This window comes from Miniopterus natalensis, chromosome 21 (genome assembly GCF_054644295.1).
Source record: "Miniopterus natalensis isolate mMinNat1 chromosome 21, mMinNat1.hap1, whole genome shotgun sequence".
Classification (NCBI taxonomy): domain Eukaryota; kingdom Metazoa; phylum Chordata; class Mammalia; order Chiroptera; family Miniopteridae; genus Miniopterus; species Miniopterus natalensis.
The window spans coordinates 9,975,436-10,000,000 of record NC_142101.1 but is presented as its reverse complement, the minus strand read 5'-3'; the positions used below and the strand labels follow the sequence as shown (position 1 = coordinate 10,000,000).

The following is a 24,565-nucleotide window of genomic DNA, read 5'->3' as shown; positions in this document are numbered from 1 at the left end:
AGCCCCACTGTGGCACGTCTCTGTTACAAACTATATTGAGAACAAAATGGTGTCTTTGGAAATTGCAACCCCCAAAATAGGCACTGATTTTAAGTGTGCTAAATGCTTAGAATACAGTAAGTCATTTAATGATCAGATGATAATGATGACTGGTATTTATTGTGTCATGAACAATAAACAGTGTTAGACGCTGTGCTGAGCACTTTCTACCCGTAATGTCATTTTCTTCTTACATCAATAGTGTGGACACTGGCTCCCCTTTTTACACCAGAGAGGAGTTAAGGAACTCACCAGGGTAACCCTGCCCTGGAGTCGCTAATATTGATAATACCCTGGTATAGATGGTGTTGCTGACCGATGTCCCAGCCACACAGAACGGTTTAGAGCTCCTGCTGGGGGTGGCTTTTTGCTGAAAACAGTCAATCCTATAACCAAGTGAGCTTTCGCCTTGAAGTGTGGACTCTAGAAGAACTGTTGAGTGTTCTGTTGCCCTGATTCAAATTTTACATTGTACCTTTGCCTTTTATCGTGACAAGATGTTCTCGGTGACCTTTTCCAGGTAAAATATTCTTCCAGTATCTTAAAAAATCCAATAAATTACTTATTCCCCTCAGATAGGACCTTGCTCAGAATATCCGTATGGACCAGTAATCAAACCCTTGGAAACTGTCACCCTTAAACTTGATCAGAAATGACTGATTGAATTGCAGTGAGGGAGTCATGGGGGGATAAAATGAGGGAAGGAAGCATTTCCCCTAATGAAGTTTGAATTCTAGAAAGACAGTCTGCGTGTGCTCGGCACCCTCTGCTTCTTGAGTGTAGCCTTTCTCTCAGTTTAAGTTTCCATTTGCTAAAGGCTGGCCTCCCATCATGGAAATGCCAGGATGCCAGTGTTCCTTGATTGCTTATAACTTTCTTTCCCTTTTCTATTTCTGCCTTACGCTCTAATTTTATCTCTACCCTTTCCTTCCATCTTCTCCTTCCCTCCCTCCCTCTCCCCATCCCCGCCTCTCCCCACAAAAAGTCCCAAAATAATAAAATGCAGAAGGTTCATGGCATGTCAAAGCTTGAGAGTGGTGAAATGAGAGGATGAGAGTCGCTCTTGTATTTTTCTAAATGCAGTGATTAGGCTATTACTGTTTCCCGATGGGGTAAAGGTTCAGGAGTGTGGTGAAAGACTGAAAGTACTAAAAAATGACTAATTATATAAGTGGTTCCTAGTAGTCATAGTTTGAAAACATTAAGATGTTTAGAATTTAATGGTGTGTGCATGTGTGTGTGTGTTTATCATTTTATCATTTAAACTGAGAGCATATTGCTCACATTTAACTGTGGTCTTATTGTATCAGCAAATTATTTCTCTTTTCAATTTTTTTAAATTTATATTTAATGATTTGAGACAGAGAGAGAGAGATTTGTGGGTCCATTCATTGGTTCTTTCCCGGATGTGCCCTAACTGAGGATCAAACTCACAACTTTAACATATTAAAACAACGCTCTAACCAACTGAGCTCCCTTGCCAGGGCCAAATTATTTCTAGTATTATATATAATTCTATCTGTACATACACATATATACACCTTGTAATATTTTTAACAAGTTTAAATGATTTTCTGAGTTTAGAAATTTATAATTAAGAGTCTGAACTCTGGAAGGGACCTTAAAGGGACCCTCATTGCTTTATATGTGAAGTTGTTTTCAAAGAAATAACTTGAGTAGGAGACAGACTTTGGCCGAGAACCAAGTTCCGATGACCTAGTTCAGCATTTCTTTTATGAAACCCTCACGTCTCCCACACGGATTCTAATTATATCTTATGAATTTTTAAACTTCCGAGATTAGAGAATTGCAAGATTGAAGTTTTTCATAGACTGGTTGTAATGAGAGCAAATATAAATTAGAAGGTGATTTGGAAGTGAATGAGGAGCCTAAATTTATAGCTTCTGGGATGCTACTTAAATTAAAAAGTTAATTATAATGTGAATATGAAGGAAAGGTTTATTGCTCATTATTTTAAATATTTACATATTTATAAGAAACTTCATAGACCACTTCGCTGTTCATTTCTCTTGTGTCTATAATACCTCATAACTATTATACTTTATAATAGAGTTCATAAGTTTTAAAATATGTTGAAATCCATCAAGAGTTCAAGGCGAGAAATTATACCCCTCAGAGCACTGAACACTCTTTGAAAGGATGCATAACAGCTGCTGGAGAAAATGGAAGCTAGATGTGGCTAATTAATGTGGCCCTTTCAGGATTAAAAATCCATCCGTGTGGATTATAGACAGTTATTGGTGGTGGTAATAAATACGTTTTATTATAAAGCAAAAAAGAGAACAAAGGAGATGAGTGTTAGCGGGTGGTGAGTGTTAGCATTCTCACTGCTGTCCCCGCCCGGCAGAGCAGGGCTGGCTTCTTCACTGTTGTCCTGTGCACACTCCTGTGCACACTCCTGTGCACACACAGGAGGGAGGCTTCCACGGGGCGCGTGCCGAGCAGGGCAGATGTTGGTGCCAGACAGAAGGAAGGCTGAAAACTGATTCTACTATAACTTGTGATGTTGGGTTTCTTACGTTCCACTATTTCCCCAAAACTCATTGTGTTCATCTTAAAAAATGGGAGTACTAATCCCTGTGCCGCAAGGTAACATGCTCATGTCTGCAGAGTTCCTGGCACGTGGCACACTCAACAAAGGGCAGCTATTACTGTCATCACCAACGTCAGCAACAGCACCACCATCATCATCATCATCATCATCATCATCTTTACTATTTTTCAGTGTAGGGTTGTATTAGGAACAAACCAGCAGCCTTTCCCTCCTGGGTGTCTCCTTTACTTACTCATACAGAACACTTCAATTCTGTCACTTCTGGTCCCCAGATGCGGGGGGCTTTTCCCACAGCCAGCAATCCTGTGCAACACCAGCGGGTTGTTCCACAATTTAACTCAGTTTGATACTGTCTGTATGAGATAGCTTCAGACCCCACAGTTTCCTCAACCTCAGTCCCGTGAAACTGTCCCCCACTTCAGATGCCAATTGCAAGTCCTAGGTCCCCAGGTTACGCACAACGTCTGTCCGACTTGGCTACAAATCGGACGTTCCCGTGACCTCCTCCCTCCTGGATTCATTTACTTGCTTGAGCAGCTTACAGAACTCAGGAAACACTTATGTTTACCAATTTATCAAAGGACATGCAAAAGGACACATGAGCAGCCAGATAGAAAGATTCATGGGGTCTGAGAGGGTCCCAAATGCAGGAGCCTTTGTCCCTGTAGAGTTGGGTTGGGTCACGCTCCTGGTCCATGGATGTGTTCTGCCTCCTGGAAGCTCCTCGAACCCCATACTGTTGGGATTTTTATGGAGCCTTCCTCACATAGACATGATTGATCTTTAACTCTGTTGTTAGCCCTTTCTTCGCAAGACACTGGGGGCCAGGGCTGAACAGTCCAAGCTTCTAATCACAGCTTGGTCGCCCGGTGACCAGCCCCCATTCAGGAGCCGTCCAGGAGCCCACTCAGAGCCACCTCAATAGAACAGAAGACATTTCTTCCACCCAGGAAATTAGAAGACTTTCAGGAGCCCTGTGTCAGGAATCAGGGACAAAGAGCAGTATTTATTTTTCTGTTATTTCACGATGGATCTATGGGTACTAATGTGCATTTTTCTCAGTTGAGCGGTAGTGTTGACAGCAATCAAGTGTACAACCCAGAAATTCATTCAGCCCCACGTGGTGCTGCAGGCGCTAAACAGTTAAAAAATAGGGGGATTTGGCTTAATATTCTGTGCTCAGACCACATGCTCCGTTCGCACCTGCAGTTTCCTTTTCAGTGACATTTTAAATCCCTCGCCAGGAATGAATTAACCGTTGACCGAAGCTTCGTCCTCCAAACTGATCATGAGAAGAGAGCCAATGGCAGCTTAGCCCAGAGCCACATCTCTTAGCCCCCTGATTCCTCCTCTGAGAAGCTTAGTGTGATTTCTCTATCAAAAGTTAGTGGGAAATGCATTTTCAGACCGGGGAGTGGGGGTGTGGATGTCATGTAAAGGGCTTGATGGGATGGGTTCAGCTTTACATGACCATCCTGTTTTAAGTCTGTACCTTTAAAAAAGTGTTTGTGTGCATCAGTATGTGTTTTAACCAACTTATTGTTTCCCTTGGTGTGGGATCGGGCTTTTTTGTTTGTTGCATGGTGGATGGGTTTGTTGGTGTTTGGAACCTGTTTTGAATTTTAATTTTGTATGTTCTACTCTTTGAGAGAAACAAATGCTTATTTGTGCAGGCAGATGAGCACGGGTTACAGTCAGAATAACATTGGTTAGAGACCACCACATACATATACGTATATATGTGTATATATATATACACACACACACACACACACACACATACATATATGTAGTATTGATATTAGAGAGGGGAGAGGGAGAGAGAGAGAGGAACGTCAATGATGAGAGTCATTGATCGGCTGCCTCCTGCACGCCCCCACTGGGGATCGAGCCTGCAACCCGGGCCTGTGCCCTGACCGGGAATTGGTCCTGGGTTGACCCTCAACCACTGGGCTACGCTGGCCGGGCGAGACCACCACTTCTCGCTTCCAGAACAGTTTCACAACAAGGCCTCTGGTCCCTGCCAGAATGTGCCAGTTGCAGCCAAACGATGTCCCCATGGGGAATTCCTTCAGCTTAAGCTTAGTAGGCTGGACAGGATCCTGGTATCTGTCTGGCCCATTATAGCACCAAGTGCCCCATTTGTGTTATGGGAACAGGTCTCAGCCCCCAACCTCAGATTTACAAGAAGTTTCATTTATGTCCTTAAATCAGATTCAAAACGTCTCTGAACTGCTAGGCTGGTGGCTGGCAGGAGTTCAGTCTTAGCACTGATCGCCTGAGGCTATACAAAATTCCTGAGCCTTCCCCAGCAGCAGATCACCGGGAGGCAATTCGGGATTGTCCTCACTAGTTACCTAGACTCTATTCAGCACTGTCTTATGGCCCTGTAAAGGTGAGGCCCCAGAGCCCAGGGTCCAGGCTCCCTGGGTGCACCTCAGGACCTTGGACCTCTGGGAGCTGGCCATCTTCCCATAGGCCTGGGCCAAGTGGTGGGTCCTGGGCTGCTTGTAAGACTTCTCCCCCCTTTCCTGTCCAGGGACTCTCCTCTCTACCCTAGTGCTTCTCAGAATCACTCCTCTATCCCTCCACCTGGGGGGGCACACAGTGTCATCTCTTCAACAGCTCAGGATTTTGGATAATATAAAAGAGAAATGGAAGCAGCCTGTGGACAGCCTCTGCCTTTGGCCTTGAACTAAAGCTCTCTGGAGGTCCTGACTCCCTCCTGATGAATCAGTGAAGGAAATGGGTGTCTAAATAACTTACCCTGCATGCTTTGAAAGGTCCAAATATAGAAAGTAGGTACGTTCATGAATGTGTATGCACAAAATATCTTAGTTGCAGGAAATAGCAACTAGAGACAATAATTGCCCCTGGGGCAGGGAACTAGAAGCCAGAGCAACCAGGAGCGGGGGTGGAGTCTTAATTTTACACTGGGGATCATCCCTATTGTTTGATGTATACATGTACTGTATACATGTGATGCTTTTTAAAAATATGAAGACGTTTCCTTGAGTCTTAAAAAATAGGTGAATAGATTTAAGTCACCACCATGTTTCCGCCAGGCCCTAGGCTATTGTGGTCTTTTAATCGGTCTCCTGCTGGGACTCTTATCCCCCTGCAAATGTCTCCCCACAAAAGTCATTACAAAATTGTCCCATCCCTTTTAGCATCTCAACTCAGAAGAAACTTAAAGCATATTCTGTGAGAAGACGCATTTAGAAAAACTATTTTAAATCTCTGGAAATGGCGCATGTTCCGCCAAATGACGCTGACTGCCCTTGGTGGACTCGAAATATCGCAGCCAAAATTGTCCCCTGTACCGGGCAGCTACACTGTACAGCCAACTGGGCCCCTGTAGAGACCTTTTGATTTAAGATTGATTCACAGCGACTGTGCTCCAGTGGGCCACTTAGTTGGCATGTTCCCTGATTTTCAGAAATCACCCTTTGGTTCTAGAAGTAATGTCAGCTGCATACAACGTTCATGAACAAGAAGCTGCTGTGGCCCTGCCAGTGTGGCTCAGTGGTTAGGGCGTCAGCCCTCGCACCAAAGGGTCCAGGGTTCAATTCCCAATCAGGGCGCATGCCTGGGTTTGGGGTTCAATCCCCTGTAGGAGGCAGCTGATCAATGTTCTGCTCTCACATCAATGTTTCTCTTTCTCCCTCTCCCTTCCTCACTCTAAAAGTAAATAATTAAAAAAAAAAAAAAAGAAGCTGCTTTGTTCCTCTGAGGACCCTTCTCGCCCCTCTGCTTGCTTTCAAGGTTTGGAGAAATCTCACTGAGGCATAGAGAATTTACCCAAAACAAGCTGCTGTGCTCTTCAGTGGCCACCAGGCAGGTTGTCACTTAGCTGGTGTCAGTGGGGTACAGGTCACCATGACATAGTCCATGGTGAGCAAACAAGAATTTGTCAAAATAATGGGATTTATGGATTTGGCCTCAGAGTCTGAGAACTGCTGAGATTCAAGACAGAGGAGGAAAGAAAGGGAAACAGAATTGCATACAACCTCTGTTTCATGGAACAAGATTTACCCCTGGCCCTGAGCAATCTGAGCAAAGCTTAGCTGCTGGGCAGTTACTAGGTAAGACCTAGTATTAAGGACTCGGTGACTCTCCTATCTTTTTGTTGGCCCTTACTTTGAAAACAAGTACTACTAGAAATAATAGATGGTGAGTCTTCAATTGCTAAAAATTTCACTGTGCTTTCAGTGGAAGAGACAACTTGAATCCAAAAAGTGTTTGAGTCAAGAGCTTATTTTATAATAAATTCCTGAACTCTTATCAAGTTGGGCCAACTTCCCATATCTTGTACCAAGTAGTGTTTGGAGATCTGAAGGCAAAATTTGAAATTATAAAAAAAAAATCACTCCGTTTGTTTCAATTTTAGAAAATAGTACTTACCTCTTTTAGAAATATTTTCAACAAAGTTCGAAAGAAAAATGGTTTTCTGGGCAAGGGCGGGCTAACCAGAAAGCGTTACTTAGCTTCATTTTCTAATTTGCCTCAAAATTGTCATTCAGTTACATCCTGTCTGCAACGCCAGTTGTTAGTAGCTGCCTGGAGCAGCAGCCTGAGAGAGAATATCATGATTGATTTTCAGGCCTGTGTTGGGCATGATCGTGGGAGGGGACATGCATATCTGTCATAATAGACATAACTTTCCTATCAAGTCAGGAATAGCATTGGGATTCTTAAGCACTGCCCAGCAACGGCCTTCCTCATGATCATTTTTTAACCTATTCTTTCCATTGCAATTGTTCACTCTAGACTCTGACCTGTGGTTCCTCATGCCATCAAAATATCCAGGGGAATTTACTATATTAGAATTCCAACTCATGCCCATTTTAGGGTCCCTGATGGGGCTCTATAAATAGCATGCTTCTTTCTGAGCAAAGAGTAGCAGGTGGAGGCTTAGCCAGACTTGGCACCCAGCCACTGTCAGCACTGGACTAGGGTCAGCTTGGACACGAAGGGTCTTGTCCAGGCACAACTTGTGGGGGCTGGGGTGGGATGGCTTTTCCCAGAGGAAAAAGGGAAGAAGAAGCTGAATATGTTTCTCAACCTCCCAATCAGGTAATTCCCTCTCCACCCCCTCCCCACCCCAGAGCAGGGTAAGTAAAGGTCTAGAGAAAGGCAAAGCTGTGCCACGTCACAGAGCACCCTTGAACCTGGACACGACGTCAGGAATGGGGCAGAAGACTTTCCCTCCATAGTGCCCATGTTTCTATCTGCTTTACCTTCAGAATGTTCAGTGTTTATTACCTGCCTTCCCCACTAAAATGTGAGCTCCTTGAGGGCAGGATCTGTGTGTCTCTGCCTTTCTCCATCTCCAGGATTCACACCCAAGTTGAAGCCACACCATCACCTTCACATGGGCCCTAGTCAGTCTTGCGCTGTAACACTTACCTCCCCGCAACCCTATAGTTTTTGTGAGGAAACCACAAAAGTCAGAAAAATCCTTATAAAAGGTAAATCAGATCATGTCCCACCCTTGCCCAATCCATTTTGTGTCTTCCCATCACCCTCAGTGTAAACCAGGATGGTGTGTTCACAAGCTTCCCCAGGCCCTCTGATTCCTCATGGGACAGGTGAGTCTGCCACCTGGGCAGTGGGTCACCTTCTACTTCAGTGTCAGAGACCCAAGTATCTCTTTGGGAAGATTAACTTTTTGCCTTGTCAAGCCTGGGCTTTCATTACAGCCGGCTGACCCACAGTCTGAGGCTACAGATCTGCATCATTTTACTTTGAGTGCAAATCTAGTTGTATTGATGAACTAAGGCCCTCTGTTCAGCTCATTGATTAATTTCGTCAGATAGTCAAGATCTTAGGAATGAATGTCAACGAATTGACTGCCGGGCAGCCTGTGTAGACCATCAAGTGCCAATAACCTACCCATTGCACTGGGCAATGAAAGAAAGCTCACATTCACGCTGAAAATACCAAGGAGGTTCCAGTTTCTAAGATGCCTTTTAGCCAATGTATGTAGATTCTTTGCAGTAACTCCTATATCGGTTTGAGAACTTGGAGACTTTTTTTTAATTGCTAGTTTTTAGACTTAATTACTTCTTAAAATTCTGTCTTTTATTTAGTGCGTACTAGGAAGCAGGCACTAAGCAGAGAACTTCACGTAGATGATTTCCTCTGATCTTTGTAATAACTTTTATTCTCAGAAGTGGAAACAGATTTAAAGAGGTGGTTAGCCCTGTGTCCAAGGTTTCATAGCTAACAACTGGTAGAGCAGGGTTTTGTCTACCCTATTGCATATCCTTTCCTCTTTAACATTTCTCTACAATATTACCCAAATCAAGTGTGAAAATATAATACCTGATAAAGATTCTTGTGTTTAACACACACGTGTACATTTTAAAGCTAGCAAATGCTGGGACTGCACTTCTTAGTAGCTTATTTGAGGGGAACTGTAGGTATTTCTTTTAAAAAGTGAAATACTGTTCCTGAATGGAAAGAGAAATTTTGGCCCAGCCGGCGTGGCTCAGTGGTTGAACGTTGACCTATAAACCAGGCGGCCACGGTTCGATTCCCGATCAGGGCACATGCCCTGGTTTTGGACTCTGTCCCCCACTGGGTGACATGCAGGAGGCAGCTGATCCATGACTCTCTCTGATCAGTGATGTTTCTATCTCTCTCTCCCTCTCCCTTCTTCTCTCTGAAATCAATAAAAACATATTTTTTTAAAAAAAAATTTTAATGATCACATTAATTTTGGAAAATAAATACATACAATTATTAAAAACAGCCTTCTATTTTAAAATCTACTAACAATGTAAAACTCTTTTTCTTATATTTATTCCCTCCACCTCAGCTCCCTGGAGTCACAGTTCAGACCATTTGTCATTTCTCTCTCAGTACCATGAAAAGAACCATGAAAAGATTTTTGCCGCATCGTGTCTGCATACACTCGGCCTTTCCCCTTGTTATTGGGCATCAGAAGTAGCGTTGCTGCCTGTTGGCAGGATGTTGGCATCCCTGGGGCTTGGCCAAGGATGGATGGTAATGGGGTCCGCCTACTCCTTTCCTTGCTTGAGAAGTAAGCACAGAGCAAGGGCCACTGCCCCACGAAAGTGAGTCCTGCGCGGGTGCTAATTAGATCTGCCCCTGGAGAGAAGCGGGCTGTTGGTTGTTAAAGGAAATAAAATGATAGGTCACAGAAATCAGGCCAGCATTTCAAAGCTGATTTCTGGAGGCTTCTGAGGGGCAATCAAGCTCTCCAGGGCCAGGTCTTGTGGGAGGGGGAGAGCGCGGAGGCCAGCAGTGTCTTTGTCCTGCCCATTCATTACCCAAACCTAAGTGTGGGCCCCAGAACAGGTCTTCTGTTTTTCTTTTTCGTGGAAATTCATCATTTATGTTGTGTTAGTATTTAGTAAAAACCAAAATAATAATAGACTTGGTCTTCCTTGGCGCCCAGGGAATTTCACTCTCCAACTCTTCCAGTCCTTCCAGTGCTTGCTTCTGTCGTCTTCGCCTGCCCCACTTTCTCTACCAACCAGAAGGGATTAGATGTCTCCCAGACTTGGCTTTGACCCAGCCCTCTTGTCTTGAAAGTCTCTCGTAGTGATCTTACCCACTTCGAAGGCTTCAGTAGAGGGGAGGTTGTTTAATAGGAATGTGTGTGACCTAGAAAAAGGAACAGATGATGCCTTAAGCCTTTCTGTGCCGGAGACCCCTGTGGCAGTCGGATGAAGCAGGGGGCCCCCTTCCTTGGAAAATGGTTTTAAATTAAAATACCTCGAATTACAAAGGAGACCAATAATGTTGAGTAACGTTATCAAAATATTTAAAAGAAACAAATTTGGGACCTGTTCCATAATAATTCATGGAATCACGAGATCTGATGACTACCATAATTTCAAAGTAGTGGTGAGTGCTTGGAGATGTCAGCAGTAACAGTAGCATGGCCTGAAAATCCTTAATGGTGGCAGAATCACAGGTTCTTCTGATCTCCTGTGATTTTCATGGCCTGTGTTTTTTCTTTATGGAAAGTATTACAGACGTTCCCCTGTTTTTCTCCATTGACCCCCTCGGCCCCGCACCCACAGGCCTCCAGGCCTTCACCTCACTATTGTCTGAGTCCCTGGGATAGGCACATGTGCCTAAAAGTTCTTTAGTTACTCTTTTCCCACCCCACCCCCCTTTATGGCCTATGTTTATAACTGAAGGGGGTGTTAAATTGCAGTTAGAGATGAGGGGAAATGCAGATCAAGCTCCTAGATCCCCCTGAATTCCATGGATCCAAGGTTAAGGACACCTAGTCTAAAGATTTCTAAGAGAGATTGGGAATCCTTATTTGTACGCCCATCAGAAGCCTCGGGGGATGATGTGGAGTCATCTACAATTATACAATCACTCTGCATTATTATTTCCTATTCTGTTTAACTGGGCTTCATGCGTCTCCTCTTGTCTTTCTCAGCGTGTCTTTTATATTGAAGTAAAATTGAAACTAGTCAGTTCTGTTCATTAGCAGCTGTTGTATTTTGGTTTGGGTTGTTTGGGAAGATTCTTTTTTGTTTGGTTTTAAAAGATGTTCATTAGTTGTAGGGGATGTTGAAACTGCTTCAAAGGATTCAGTTACGAGGTAGAGTCTAAGAAATGGTGAAACAAGAGCAAGACGTGTAACTAGATGGGCAATGCATCATCTATAGAAACACTGGGGCGTGGGCAGAGAGGAAACATTAATTCTGGTTGGGGGCACCTAGCTGGAGGAAGTGGGACTTGAAATGAGCCTTCAGAGCTTTAATTTTTATGGTCAAGCTGGAAGAGAAAGGAATTCTCTAGAGGGGAGCGCTTGTAAAATACAGTGTATTTGGATATTTGTGAGTTGGTGAGCCCAGGGGAGTGTGAGGTAGGAGAATTATGGCAGGAGCTCGAAATGGTAGGGGGGAGGGGGTTGACTGGATCCCCAAATTATGGCTATCTCTGAGTCACACAGCAAACCCCATTCTGGCTATGACATTCATCAGACAGACAAGGACATTTCACTAAGAGCACTGTTTTTGTTTTTTTTTAAAAACTGGCAAAATGGAAAAAGTCTCATTAATAGAAACAATTCACAGTTTTACTAAGAAGTGCTAGATTCCATGTTGGAACCTAAAATTCATTCTGTAAGTATTTCAAGTATTTCTTGAGCCCTAATTATGTATCTGGCACTGAGGATGCCCAGCTATGATTAAAACAGATCTGTGTTCTGGGAGCACTTATAGGTATCTTTATAAGAGATTTCCCATACAGAGTTCAGGAGAATTTACATTTCTTAAGCTGGAAACAAATTGTTCATTTCTTTATTAAAATGTTATGGGTTACCTGGCTAAGTCATAAGTAAAAACCATGCAGCGTTAATTGCAACACCAAAGAGAGCCAGGCATCGTGAATATGTTGTCAATATATAAGGACATATAAAAAGAGCAAACACATTTATTAGGATAGTGCTGATCATAGTTTATTTAGGGCCCTATTATTACTGTTATTTTCTACATTCCTTATCTCCATCTTTAATAAAGCCCCGAAACAGGTTTAAAATTTCCTTTTCAGTATCATTTTATGCCTTAGGCTGGGAAGCATCAATAGAGGTGTTAAGCAATAATCCTAACATTTATTATTTCATTTTCTAATAGTAATAAAACTAACAATATTTTAGCTTATAAACTAGTTCTAATATATACCCAATATTGTGCTAGAAATGGAGATGTGCATAACTTAATTTATGATCTCAAGTAGCTCACAGAAGTAGTATCTTATATATGAGTTGCATTGCTATAGGGAATAAAAATAAATATATTATTAGAGGCAGGTGCTTATGTAGGAAGCTCTGAATTTTTTTTCAAGGCTAGTTTGAAACTGGACCTTAGGGACATATACCATGAATTTATGAAATACGAATTCTAACTGGGGAAAACAGGGCATAAACTCTTGGAACACAGTAGATTAGCATAGGGGAGATGCTAACAGGACTTTGGCGGAAACTGTAAAGTATGAGCAATGTATACATTCGGAAAGAATAAAGGGTGTTTCTCAGATGTCTCTGTATGCATGTACAAAGATCTGTGGCTTCCAATTTGACTAGATCTTGTTTTTGTCTGTTTTTCAAAATCTTTTCTAAGAGTTGCCCTGGTGGAAAATATTCCTGAAGGCCTTAACTATTCAGAAAATGCACCCTTTCACTTATCACTTTTCCAAGGCTGGATGAATTTACTCAACATGGCCCAAAAGTCTGTTGACATAGTGTCTTCCCATTGGGATCTCAACCACAGTCATCCATCAGCGTGCCAGGTAAGCCGCGTCCTCTGCGTGTGTGATGATTTTACTGATGTGCATTTTACGCCACTTAGTGTTCTTGCCTCCACTTCTCAAGGTCAAGCTCATTGTTTAGCCTGCCGTCACCCATGGTACATGTACATCGTTGCATTTATGTGTATGTGCTGTTAGTCGTATGTTGCTCAGCCCCTGCTAGGATGCCTGGATTGCAAGGGCAAAATCATGTTTCATCTTTGCATCTCTATAAGCATTGCTGTGTTGGACAACTTTGGGGGGCACCGTTTACATCATGGTACCGTTGATGGCGCACCCCAGAACTCTTCTTTGCACAACATGCATGTGTACACTTCTAATCCCGTAACCGCTTGCTGAGACATTTGGTTGGTTATGGGTGTCATAATTTGCCTTTGGGACCCAGAGCCAGCTTTTTTAATAGTAGAGTCAAACTTTCCAGTATATTTGTATATTCTTTTTCTTTCATTTTTTTTATTTTTCAGTTTCATTTGACATACAATATTATATTAGTTTCACGTGAACAACATAGTGATTAGACATTTATATAACCTACCAATTGATCACCCCAATAAATCTAGTACCCATCTGACACCACACGTAGTGATCCAGGGGGTCGTTTTGGAAAATATGAGTCAGGATCCTGTCTCTGCTCAGTAAGTGCTAGCAGATGCTTAGAAAGACTGTGGAAACGAGCCCGAAGAGGAGCTTAGGCTTCCTTTCCTCCTGGTTAGCTGTGTCACCTCGAGCAAGATGCTGAACTCTCTGTGCCTCAGTTTCCTCATCAGCAAAATCAGGGTGATTACAGAACCTATCTCATAGGTTATTGTGCAGGTTCAGTTGGTTAATATACATAATATAGAAGAGTGTTTGACTGTTTTAGTGCCTATATAAGTGTTTATTGCTGTCATGAATGTTGTCATTCACATTCGCTTGTTTGTATACACACTGTGACTCTAGTTCAAGTTCAGTTGTACTAATGAGTTCTTATTATCGGCCTTAGGCTATGCTGGAAGCTGGGATGGTTACCTTGTGAAATTAAAAGGGAGTATAATTTCTGCAAGTGTGAGATTCTGCATAGTTAAGAAGGACTTAGCAGGTCATTTCATAATGACTTTCACTTGATTTATTACTTACAACTCTTTACGTGCACACACAGTCCCGCTCCCATCCATCTGCGCAAGCAGCTCTTGGTTGACACATCCCTGCAGAAGTATCTGCTCTGTTTGGTGAAGACCTGGAGTGACTGACCTCCAAAATTTCAACTTCCATTAAGGGAGCTTAAGGGAATTTTACCCAGAATACTAATTCAAGTCATTCAACGGGGTTTAAGTTTAAAAAAAAAATTTTTTAGTGGAGAAAGAACAATGGGCATATTTTTTAAGTAGATTCTTACCTTCCTCTCCCAGCTGGGCAGTTTTCAACCATGACTACCTGGCCACAATAACCTGGGGAGTGATGGAAATATACTAATGCCAGCCCCACCCCACAGTTAAATTAGAAAGAATCAGGCGTTGATACTTTTTAAAAGAGGACTTGGGAGTCCATTGGGCAGCCAGGATTGAGAATCACTGCCTTCAACCACTCTAGTCTAATAAACATTGTTTGATTTTTATAGATTTCAAGACAAGGGCCAGGTTGGTTCCCTCACTCATCCAGTTTGTCAACCCAGTTTTACCTGTTTCAGTTTAATCCAGTTTTTTCCTACTGTTCTCTTGGCGATGGTGAGAAAGAGCAGCAACTTGAGTTTGAATATTCTACATATTCCTGGCCTCCAGGGCCAGTGTCCTATTAATTCTTGTAGCTTTTTTTTTGTCTGGCACGTGGCCAGGAAGAGACGGGATTGCTTGTGGATTTACAACAGATTTCTCTCCAGCCTTATCTCCAGGCTAAATATTATTTCAGCAAAACTGGTGCAGTGTCAGCGTGAAAATTACATAACCTTGTGGAAAGAGTGTCCCCGGTTTTCAAAATAGCATCGTTTCCCTGTTCCCCAAAATCGACACTCAGCAAATACATATAAATTAGCATTCTCCCATTTGAAATGTGGCTACAACATCATTTTCAATGTGCCTTTATTGAACGAGAGTTTATGAAGGTTCTGGGCTGTTTGCTGGGGATACAAAATCCAATAAGCATGGTCCCCACCCCTTTCTGGTAGTGTGGTGGGGAGGCCCACAAAGCAAAAGTGGGAGCACAGCGGGAGGGTGGGGCCTGCAGGCTGGGGAGGGGTGGCCTTGGCCTTGGCCTTGGCCTTGGCCTTGGCCTTGGCCTTGGCCTTGGCCGAGCAGCTGAGCTCTGCTCCTGTGAAGCCCTGTCCCCCTCAGCGCTGTTCTTTCTTGGTGCATTGCTGTCGCTTCTCCACGCTTCCATTTCCCCATCTGTTGAGTAATCCTAATTATGTTCTTGCTCACTCCCCAGTATATTTCCAAGGGAAATCATCATTCTGCTATAAACTCATAAGCACTATGATTAGCAGGAGTTTAACCTCTTTAATTCTTTTTTAAATCCAATCATATGGACATGAATAAATCATGAGGCCAGACAGTCTTCCCAGTGATTTGGATTAAATAATGACTTTTCTTTAAAGTTGTTTACCTATACTCTTGAGTGTTTTCCCTCTGGATCTTCGTCTCTGGGTTTTCCATTTCCCTAAGGTCAAGTTGTGGTTTTGGAACTTTCTTTGAAAAAGAATAGATTGGATTCCTTTTCTCGTTATAATAATAATAGCTTCTTACTATAGAAAGTTTGGAAACTACGGAGAAGCAGAGGAGAAACAAAATTATCCATCAACAAAAAATGTTTTAATACTTTTATATTTTACACAGATTTACATATGCCTATATTGTATAAAGAAATGCATACCTTAATTTTGAACTTAACATTACACCATGAACACCTTTCTGTGTTATTAGAAACACTGGTAAACATTATTTTAAACTGGCCGCATAATACACAATATAGTGGATGCACCAGATTAAATTTCTCTATTATTGAATATTTAAGCTATTCTTTTTGTCCATTTCTGAATACATTCTGCTGCAGTAAATATCTCTGTGCCAAGCATTGTTTTCTTTTTTTGTTGTTTTGGGGGTTTTCGTTCGTTTGATTTTGTAAAAAGTTGACTTTCTTTGTAACTTTTCTGCCTTATCTCAGTTATGCCATTTTGGCGTCCTAAAGCATTGTTTTCTTCTGGCCCATTTTCCCAGGGTTAATTCTCAGGAGCAGAGGGCTGAGTCTGAGCTGCTTTCTTTTTTAAAGAACTTTTTTTTTATTTTGAGAGAGAGAGGAAGGGAGAGGGAGAGAGAATGAAGCGTAGACCAGCCGCCTGCCACACGCCTCTCACCGGGGATCGAGTCCCATTGATTTGCCCGACCGGGAATCGAACCGGCAACCTTTCAGTGCACAGGGTGACGCCCAGCCACCCAAGCCATACCTGCCAGGGCTGAGCTGCTTTCTTAGGACCTTGGGACTCCAGGGAGAATGTAGAACAATCCTCATAGTTGCTCCTGGGGAGGCTGGGATCATTGGGAGTGAGGCCTAGAAGGAATTCTTCCTCCTTTCTGGGGGCTTGGGGGGACTCTGCCCACTTGAAACAAGTGGCTGTGGAGGCGCTGAGTGTTTGGCATGTCCTGGTGTCCCTCCCTGGCCGCAGTCACATCCCTTTCTCTGCAGCAGGAGTGCCGACTGGCTGTGCCATCACACGCTTCCAGACACTGCCAACTGGCACTGCCAAGTGGCACTGCCAAGGTCACATTGCCCGATTGCCTTTGCAGCCGGCCTAAACGCTGATGCACCCGTGAACCTACTTTCTAGCTGCGGTGAGAAGCCAGCCGCCGAGGGCCCTGTTTCAAACAATGCTCCTGATATGAAGTCCTCGCTATTCCCTGGCCCATTGTTGTCACGATGAGCTTACTCAGCTCTCTTCACCTGCCCCTGGCCAGGATGGCTCTGTTCATACCTTCAGGGTGCGTAATTGTGATCATGGTCATTAGGCAAGGCCTTGACGATTCGGTCAGAATAATTAAATCCCCTCCTGGGATGGAACCTGGGATGCAGAGACTGTCTGCAGGCATCCGGCAGCAATCCTTGTTGCTCACTGCCCCAAAGTGGGGGTCCCCTACCAAGTTCCTGAGCTGTGACTGGTCCAGGAGCTCAGGACATGTGTGAACTGAGGTAATGGGCCTCATCTCCCGGCTTCAGATGAGAAATTCATATTCCACAGGCGTTTCCCAAGAGCTGCTGGGACTCTGGCCACCATCCCCAACTCCACTGTCTCTCTCAAGCCCAGGCCTCCCCATCAGGTTCATCACAAATACCTGAGATCCTTCCGTTCGTTGGATTTCCATTGACACGACTCTCAGGCCACACGTCTCACCAAACCAGCCTTCTGATTGTTTTTGCAGCCTCCAGTCTTGCCCTGCTTCATGCCTTCTCCAGTTTGCAATCAGACGGCTCCCTCCCTCCCTCCCTCCCCCCCCATCCATCTCTCCCCCCCCCCCTTCCTTTCTTCCTTCCTTCCTTCCCAGAACAAAAATTCAGTCCTGTCCTTCCCTGTCCAAAATCCTGCAGAGGTCCACATGCTTTCCAGATAAGGTCCGAACTCTTGACCCTGGCTTAGCAGAGCCTGCTTACCTCTCTGCCACAGGTCTCCATCTGGAACAGTCTTTCCTTCCTCCCTTCCTCTGGGGAACTTCCCCTGAGGGCCTTAGGCCGGGTTGCTAGGCCCCTGTCACATCTCCCCCTAAACCTGTACTTCCTCCATCCTGGCTTCTGACACATTGGGCTCTCATTTATTAATTTGGCATCTATCTCCAACACATATCCGGCATCCAGTAAGTGTGTTGAGTGAATATGCTTAAAAGACACTGTCCTGTGTATATGAATAAAAGTTGACACTGACAAATACACAAGGAGATACTATATTGGTATTTAGATTCCTGGCAAACTTTGTGTATCTCACAAACTGAAAATTTCAGTAAATAAAAGGAAGTAAATAAGGATCAATCTTATAAATAATTGAACTTGTTGATTAAATAAACTAGGAAACAAGAGGCGATTTATGCATATATGGTCTCGTCTCTGAAGTCATAAATTTTTTAAAAGGCAAGGCAAGTGTATTGCTTCAGAATGACACTATGGTTTAAAATAAATTTTAATCTTGTTTTCTTGTGACTGTATCATTAAATATGTAATATGATTAATCAGTCATGTGGCCTTTTTTCTTTTGATTGAAATTTTACACGTGTATCTATGTAAGGATTTGCACATAGGATAATAGTACAGCCGAGATATAGCCTGTATTTTTCCATGAGCGTGTAATCATAAACACGCACACATGTCCACACATACACACACACTTACGTTTCATTGGCATGTTTCATTCAGATGTGGACCCCTGAGTGGAAGGAAGCACTATGTCAGGGTACCCTTTCCTCAAATTGCTGCCAAGGCTAAATGTTGCCGCTCATAAATGTTTGCAGCCTCTCTGAGTACTAAGAGATCTCTGTGCTGCTTTGCTTTGAGCTTCCCTGGCCTCCAAAAAGCGTCTCTTTACCCTTTATGTCTCAGCCACGCAGGCTTGCTTTCCTTGGGCGTGCCCAGTCTCCTACTGGGGCTGTTGGCCTTCTCTTATTAATTTCTAATACACTTTTGTAGAGCCCAGCTATAAACCCATTTCTCATTTGCGTAGCAAATATTTTTTCCTAATGTGACTGTTTTTCATTAACTTGTGGTATTTTTTGCTCTGTGTTTCTTTAAACTTTCAGAATTCTGTACTTCTCTATTACCTTATTGCTTCTGCGTAAGCTGGCTTGTGTGTTCGTTTCCTGGGGCCACTGCAACAAATCGATATGGGCTGTAGTTTAAAAAAAATGGACATTTTTTCTCTCACAGTTGTAGAGGGCAGAAGCCTGAAGTCGGTTTCACTGGACTGAAACCAAGGTGTCAGCAAGGTGACTGTCCCCCCAGAGGCTCCAGGGGAGATACACGCCTTGCCCCTCCCAGCTTCTGGTGGCCGCTGGCCTCCCTGGCTTTGCTGCTCCGTCACTGCAGCCTTCAAGGCCAGCACCTCGAACCCTGCTCATCTCCACATCGCCTTGTCCTCTGGGTTTCGCATTCCCTCTGCCTCTGGCACAAGGACACTGTGGTGGCACTTAGGGTCCACCAAGATGATCCAGGATAATCTCCCCCTCTCAAAATCTTTTATCACATCTGCAAAGATCCTATTCCAGATAAGGGGATGTTTTCCTGCTCCAGATTAGGACCTGACATCTTTGGGGGTGATCATTTCACTTCCTCCAGCTTGGGTAAGGTTTTCCCCGAGCCAGGGCTGTACATGTAGTCGCCTAGATGTTCTTAAAGGTACTGACGCCCTCATTCTGCCTGAGAACCTGTTGTTTTATGTGGTGTAATAGAGGGGCCCTTCCACTTGGGCCAGATTAAACCACTTTATCTTTTCCCGGACTGAATTAAAAGAGCCCTTTTGTTATTGATAAAAATCACGTTTGTATACCGTTTCTGGATTCTCTGTTGAGTTCTATTTTGATTTCTCCATTCCTACGCCTTGGCCAGATTAATGTGATGACTGTGACTTTAGGGTATATTCTTTTTTATAACGTTGAAAGCATTCACAGGTACACATTTCTCTCTGACGCAAGATATTGCTTCATTTCGTGGCGGCTATGAAGTGCTCACTTATTCATAGTTTTCTAGAGACTACACAGATTCACTTTTCTGTTTGTCCTTTGATGTAAGGATAGTATAAGAGTGAGTTTTTCAATTTGCAAGTAGCTAAGATTTGTCTTACGAGTTACATATTAATGGCCGGTTTCCCATTTTGTTAGATTACCAACAGAGAGTGAAGCTTGTGGAATACCTCACTTTAACTTTCGTTCAGGTTTTCTGAATGGCACTAAAGAGTTTTTGTTAATGTTCCACAGGCAACAAAAAATTGTTTTGAGGGGTTTAATATATAGAATGAGAAATACCTCTATAAATGTATACATATAATCAAGTTTGTTGATAGTATTATTTAATTTTCAAATATCCTTATTTATTTTCTATTAGATTGGCCCAGTTTTGAGAGACGTATTTAGAAGTATAATATTGTGTTAGTGTTTTAATTGCTTTATATATTTAGCTGGTGTGCTGTTCGGCGCATACTGATTTATAACCAGCTCCATAAATTATGCCATTGCATAAGAATGGCCTGCTTTTCCCCATTACATTTAATTCCTTCCCCCAAACTCTTATTCTGATCTTTACGGAGATTCTTTATCCTTTGGTTATAGATGAGTATTTCTCAACTTTCTTTTAAGGAGTTTTTTTTAGAATATTTTTTTCCTAATCCTGACACCCCCTCCCATGGAATTTTAACACCACAGATATATTTCACATTTACTGTATGTATACGTGTGTTTTATTTATAAAAACAGTAACTTACACACACACACCAATTCTCAGCTCCTTTAAGCCAAAAGCAACACCCCACTGAGAATGCACGTAAGAGATTCTCAGCAGACCTCGCGCCATAAGGTGTCTCATCTGTTTCCAGAATCTCTAGCGTGTACATCAAACACATCTCCATACTATATTGCTCACCACCAGGCCTTCTCCCCTTCGCCCTCCTGGATTGTGTTTGGTATTATTTCCTGTTTGGTTAGAGTCCATCCTGGAGTATATTCCTCGTATGAGTTGTGTAGTTAATATAGTCTCTAAATCTGTATATAGCTGCAAATATTTCTTTCATTCACCCTGGCGAGTGAAATCCTCGCCTGGGCTTCAGTCTTTTCTTTCCATAGTCTGAATTACCTTCATGGTACAAATGGTTAGCTCCATGCTGGGCTGATCCATTTTCCTTGATAGGTAACTATTTTGGTTTGGGCCAGAAGTTTGTGAGATTATTTGTTGGTCCTCTTGGCGTTGAGTCATTGTACAGAATGTGCCTGGATGTGTCTTTCCACGTTCCATTTGCCTCCATCATCCATTATCTTTTCAACATGTAGACGTAGGTCTTTCCAAAAGAGGAACTATGATTCTTCTGTTATTTGCGAACTTACGCTTTTTTGCCTCTTTTTTCTCTCCCAATGCACCTGTTGGTCACATGTTCTATATCTTCGATTTAATCCATCACCCTAAACCCCTATCACCCTTAAATTTTCCTGCGCGCTCCAAAGCTTTTGGGTTTTCATCTTGGGTTTATCTCTCTTTTCCAAGATTGAACTGCAGGAATCGCTGCTCTTCCCCACATTCTTCCCTCTTCTCAGCCTCTAGGTCCTCTCTACACAATCACAATCAACAGTCCATTCTTATCAAAGGAAGATAAGACTTTGGCGCTTGGAGGCCATTAAGAACAAAGCTTTGTGCCTGACTTGACCCTGAAGGCATTTGAGCTCGTGGGTGAATAATAAAAATACTGAAAAGTCAATAAAAGAAAACCAGTTCCCTTTTGTGATTGGGAGGGGGAGTCCATAAAAACACAGGAGGGAAAATAAACGGGATAATGTTGCAACCCACTCACCTGAGATCAGGTGTATGGACCTGTCACTACCCCAATTGTTCCCGAGACTAAAACTTACTATAAAAATTTATATGCTTGTGAAAATGTGTTTTTTTAAAGTCATTTTTTACTGTTTTTATTTCCGTTATTTTTAGGCTGTGCTAATAATTATAGATTGCTCGGCAGAGCATTAATTGAATTCAATAAAACACACTTTAAACAAGATGGTAAATTCAGGCAGATCACTGATAAGTAGCCTTGATCCCCACCCCCCAAGAGCTAATACTTAAAGGAGACTGACTTACCACTAACTCTTTTAATTCTCACCAAAGCCTTTGAAAGTAAATACAGATATCTACATGTTACTGAAGGAAGAAACTGGAGATTAGTGAGATTAAAAAGGCGGTGTGTAACTTAGAAAACCAGCTGGAATCCAGGTCTCTCTGGGTCCAAACACAACTGTTTTACATTCTCTGCTGCCTCTTCATGTGTAAATAACATCAGAGCTCATGAGAATGAAAAACAAGGGTAAATTTGCACTGTAGCTTTGAAATTATTATTGCAGTAATTGTTGAACTGCACAGTACAATAGTCAAAAAAAACCAGACTATAATCTGTGTTCATGTTACTACTCTACATAAACTCGTCTGATAGAATTTTCAACACCAATTGCTGAAGTGCTTTGCTTTCAAAATTTGAATGAATGGTTTGTAATAAGTTTGTTTACACCTATTTCAAGTAGCATCCATTTCGGTGTTCTGACTTTCTTTGTCTCTAAATATTTTTTCTAGGGTCAACGTCTTTTCGAAAAGTTGCTCCAACTGACTTCACAAAATATTGAAATCAAGCTAGTGAGTGATGTAACGGCTGATTCAAAGGTATTAGAAGCCTTGAAATTAAAGGGTAAGGCCAAGGTTGATATGCTACTCTACCACCGGGTATTCTATTAAGATACCTTTAATTTCACCTAATACATAATTTCTTTATAATTAATACATTTCACTTAGTGTACTTATTTCTCCTTTGAAAAAGTGTGAGTAAAGCCTTTAGATGAAAGAACTAATTAATCAATATTACGGGATTTTTAATAGTGCTGTTGCATATTAGTTGATGCAAAATAATCTACTGGCCATTAAATGATAGTTAACTAGAAAGAAGGTTCTTTTTTCTTTGAACGTTTCAGTGATGTAATTAGAGGAAAGAGCCACTTCTGATCAGAACAGACATTGGAATTCTGTTTCTCTTTTGTTCCCCAAATGAAAATTATCCTCCTGCTGCACAGAAATCGAACCTTGATCTCCTGGATCCTAGGTCGATGCTCAACCTCTGAGCCACGCCTGGCCAGGCTGATAATATTTTCGAAAAACTGGAAAAGGCCTAGTTTAGTGGATTGACAGATACAATCCACATGGATCAGAAATGTATTATTACCTTTCCTGTTTAAAAAACATGAACTTGGGTTCCCACTCGCTGAAACTTTGTTATCTGACACATTTGTGAAAATGGATTCCTTTTCGCTGACTCTGGGCACCTGAATCTGCAGATGAGTTTTCTCGTGGAGCCTATTTGCGTGTACTTGGGCTTTGATGATGTGTGAAGGGACGGAATGCAGATGAGTTAGAAGAGAGGGAGGGAGCGGACGAGTTCTGTGATTTCCTGACTGTACATCTGAAAATCTGTTCTTTGCCACAGCTCATCCTCAGCCTTGTCAACACAAGCGAAGTTAAAACCTGGAAATACTGGGGGGCGTAACAGCCTAATAGCTATTAGTGAATTTATGGTAAAGACATGGTTTCCATCTCTTATGAACTATGAATTAAAACTTCAGTCATTGCTTCTCACAAAATAGGCAGTGTTTGAATTTCACAAGCTTATGTATATATTACTACAACTTAGGTTCTTATTATATAATAGGAGTTCTTACCAAATAAGAAAACAAGTGATTTTCCTGCATAATAGTGGAACAAGAAACAGGACCCTAATTCCTCATAGCTATTTTCTAGGTACCTATCTAGGCCTATCTGGCTTTTATTAACATACATATGTGTCTATAGTATCATATATATATATACACACACACACACACACACATATATATATACACATATTTACACACACATATATATATAATATCTTTACAATACAGTTGTATTTCTCTACACTCATTCTCTGGCAGAGACATATTAAATCATAACAATGATTTCAGAAATATTTTTTATGAAACCATTTTAAATCTGTGTTTGAAGACCTTTCTTTCTTAAGGTTATCTTTTAATTTTTTAGGAAGGAAGCCTAGTCTTTTGGTGAAGTTACAGGAAGGGTTGTCCAGAAATAGTCCACAAAAGACAGATAGGCGTGAGGCGGCCATGGGCACCTTCGGGTGTGAGGAAGTTACTGCACATAGAGGCTAACTAGATACCCTGTGAGAACAGCACGACTGAGGCTGCCCCAGGAAATGGCCAGGTTGGGCGCAGGTGTAGGCCCAGTGAGGGCCAGGCAGGCTGGAGGGGGGGGGCAGCCCTCCCCCAAGGCCACAGCGCCCTCCGAGGGTGGGGTGACACCCAAGGCCATTCATCGTTCCTCTCGCTGCCCTCTCCAAACCTCTCTCTGGACTCAGAGTCAGAAAGATACCCCCCACACACACACACAAACACAAGTGGCTCACACAGGGGCTTGGAGATGGGGTGCTTTTGAAACCCAACCCTCATGCCGTCCATGAACCCAGGGAGGGGTTTCATTTTAGACAAGTCTCCTTGTAAATTCAAATAGCTTTACTGATCAGTTTTCCTAGTTTCCTTTTCGAACCATTGCCACTTGTATCCCCCAGATGCATCTCAAAGGCAGTGCATCATCTTAGCTCAGTCACTTTCTGTCCCTCCCCCAACAACCTCACCACCAGCAGTAACCTCTTTCCCTGCATTTCCACACACACCCAGTCACTCAAGGCAGAAACTGAGCTCCACACCCTCATTCTTAACCCTTCAAGGTCCACTATAGGTCTTACCCATAATATTTTTTTTAGACTTCCTCTCTTTTCGCCATTGGTCAGACCATCTTCTCGTCCATTGTTCATTTATTACGTATTCAACAACCATTCCTTGAATATCTGACTTGCCACAGGCTGGGCTTTAGAGATAGGAAATTGCAGGCCATGAGCTCTCCTCTGTCCTC

At 42.6% G+C, this 24,565-nt stretch overlaps 1 protein-coding gene across 1 annotated transcript in view; it reads left to right on the top strand.

Annotated features, from left to right (window-relative positions):
• The window catches only part of PLD5 (phospholipase D family member 5), a 143,752-nt gene that overhangs the window by 78,156 nt on the left and 41,031 nt on the right, over nucleotides 1-24,565 (top strand). The window contains exons 3-4 of the mRNA XM_087828989.1: nucleotides 12,730-12,898; nucleotides 22,187-22,298. Coding sequence (XP_087685115.1) covers nucleotides 12,730-12,898; nucleotides 22,187-22,298 — 281 coding nt within the window. The remainder of the gene's footprint in view (nucleotides 1-12,729; nucleotides 12,899-22,186; nucleotides 22,299-24,565) is intronic.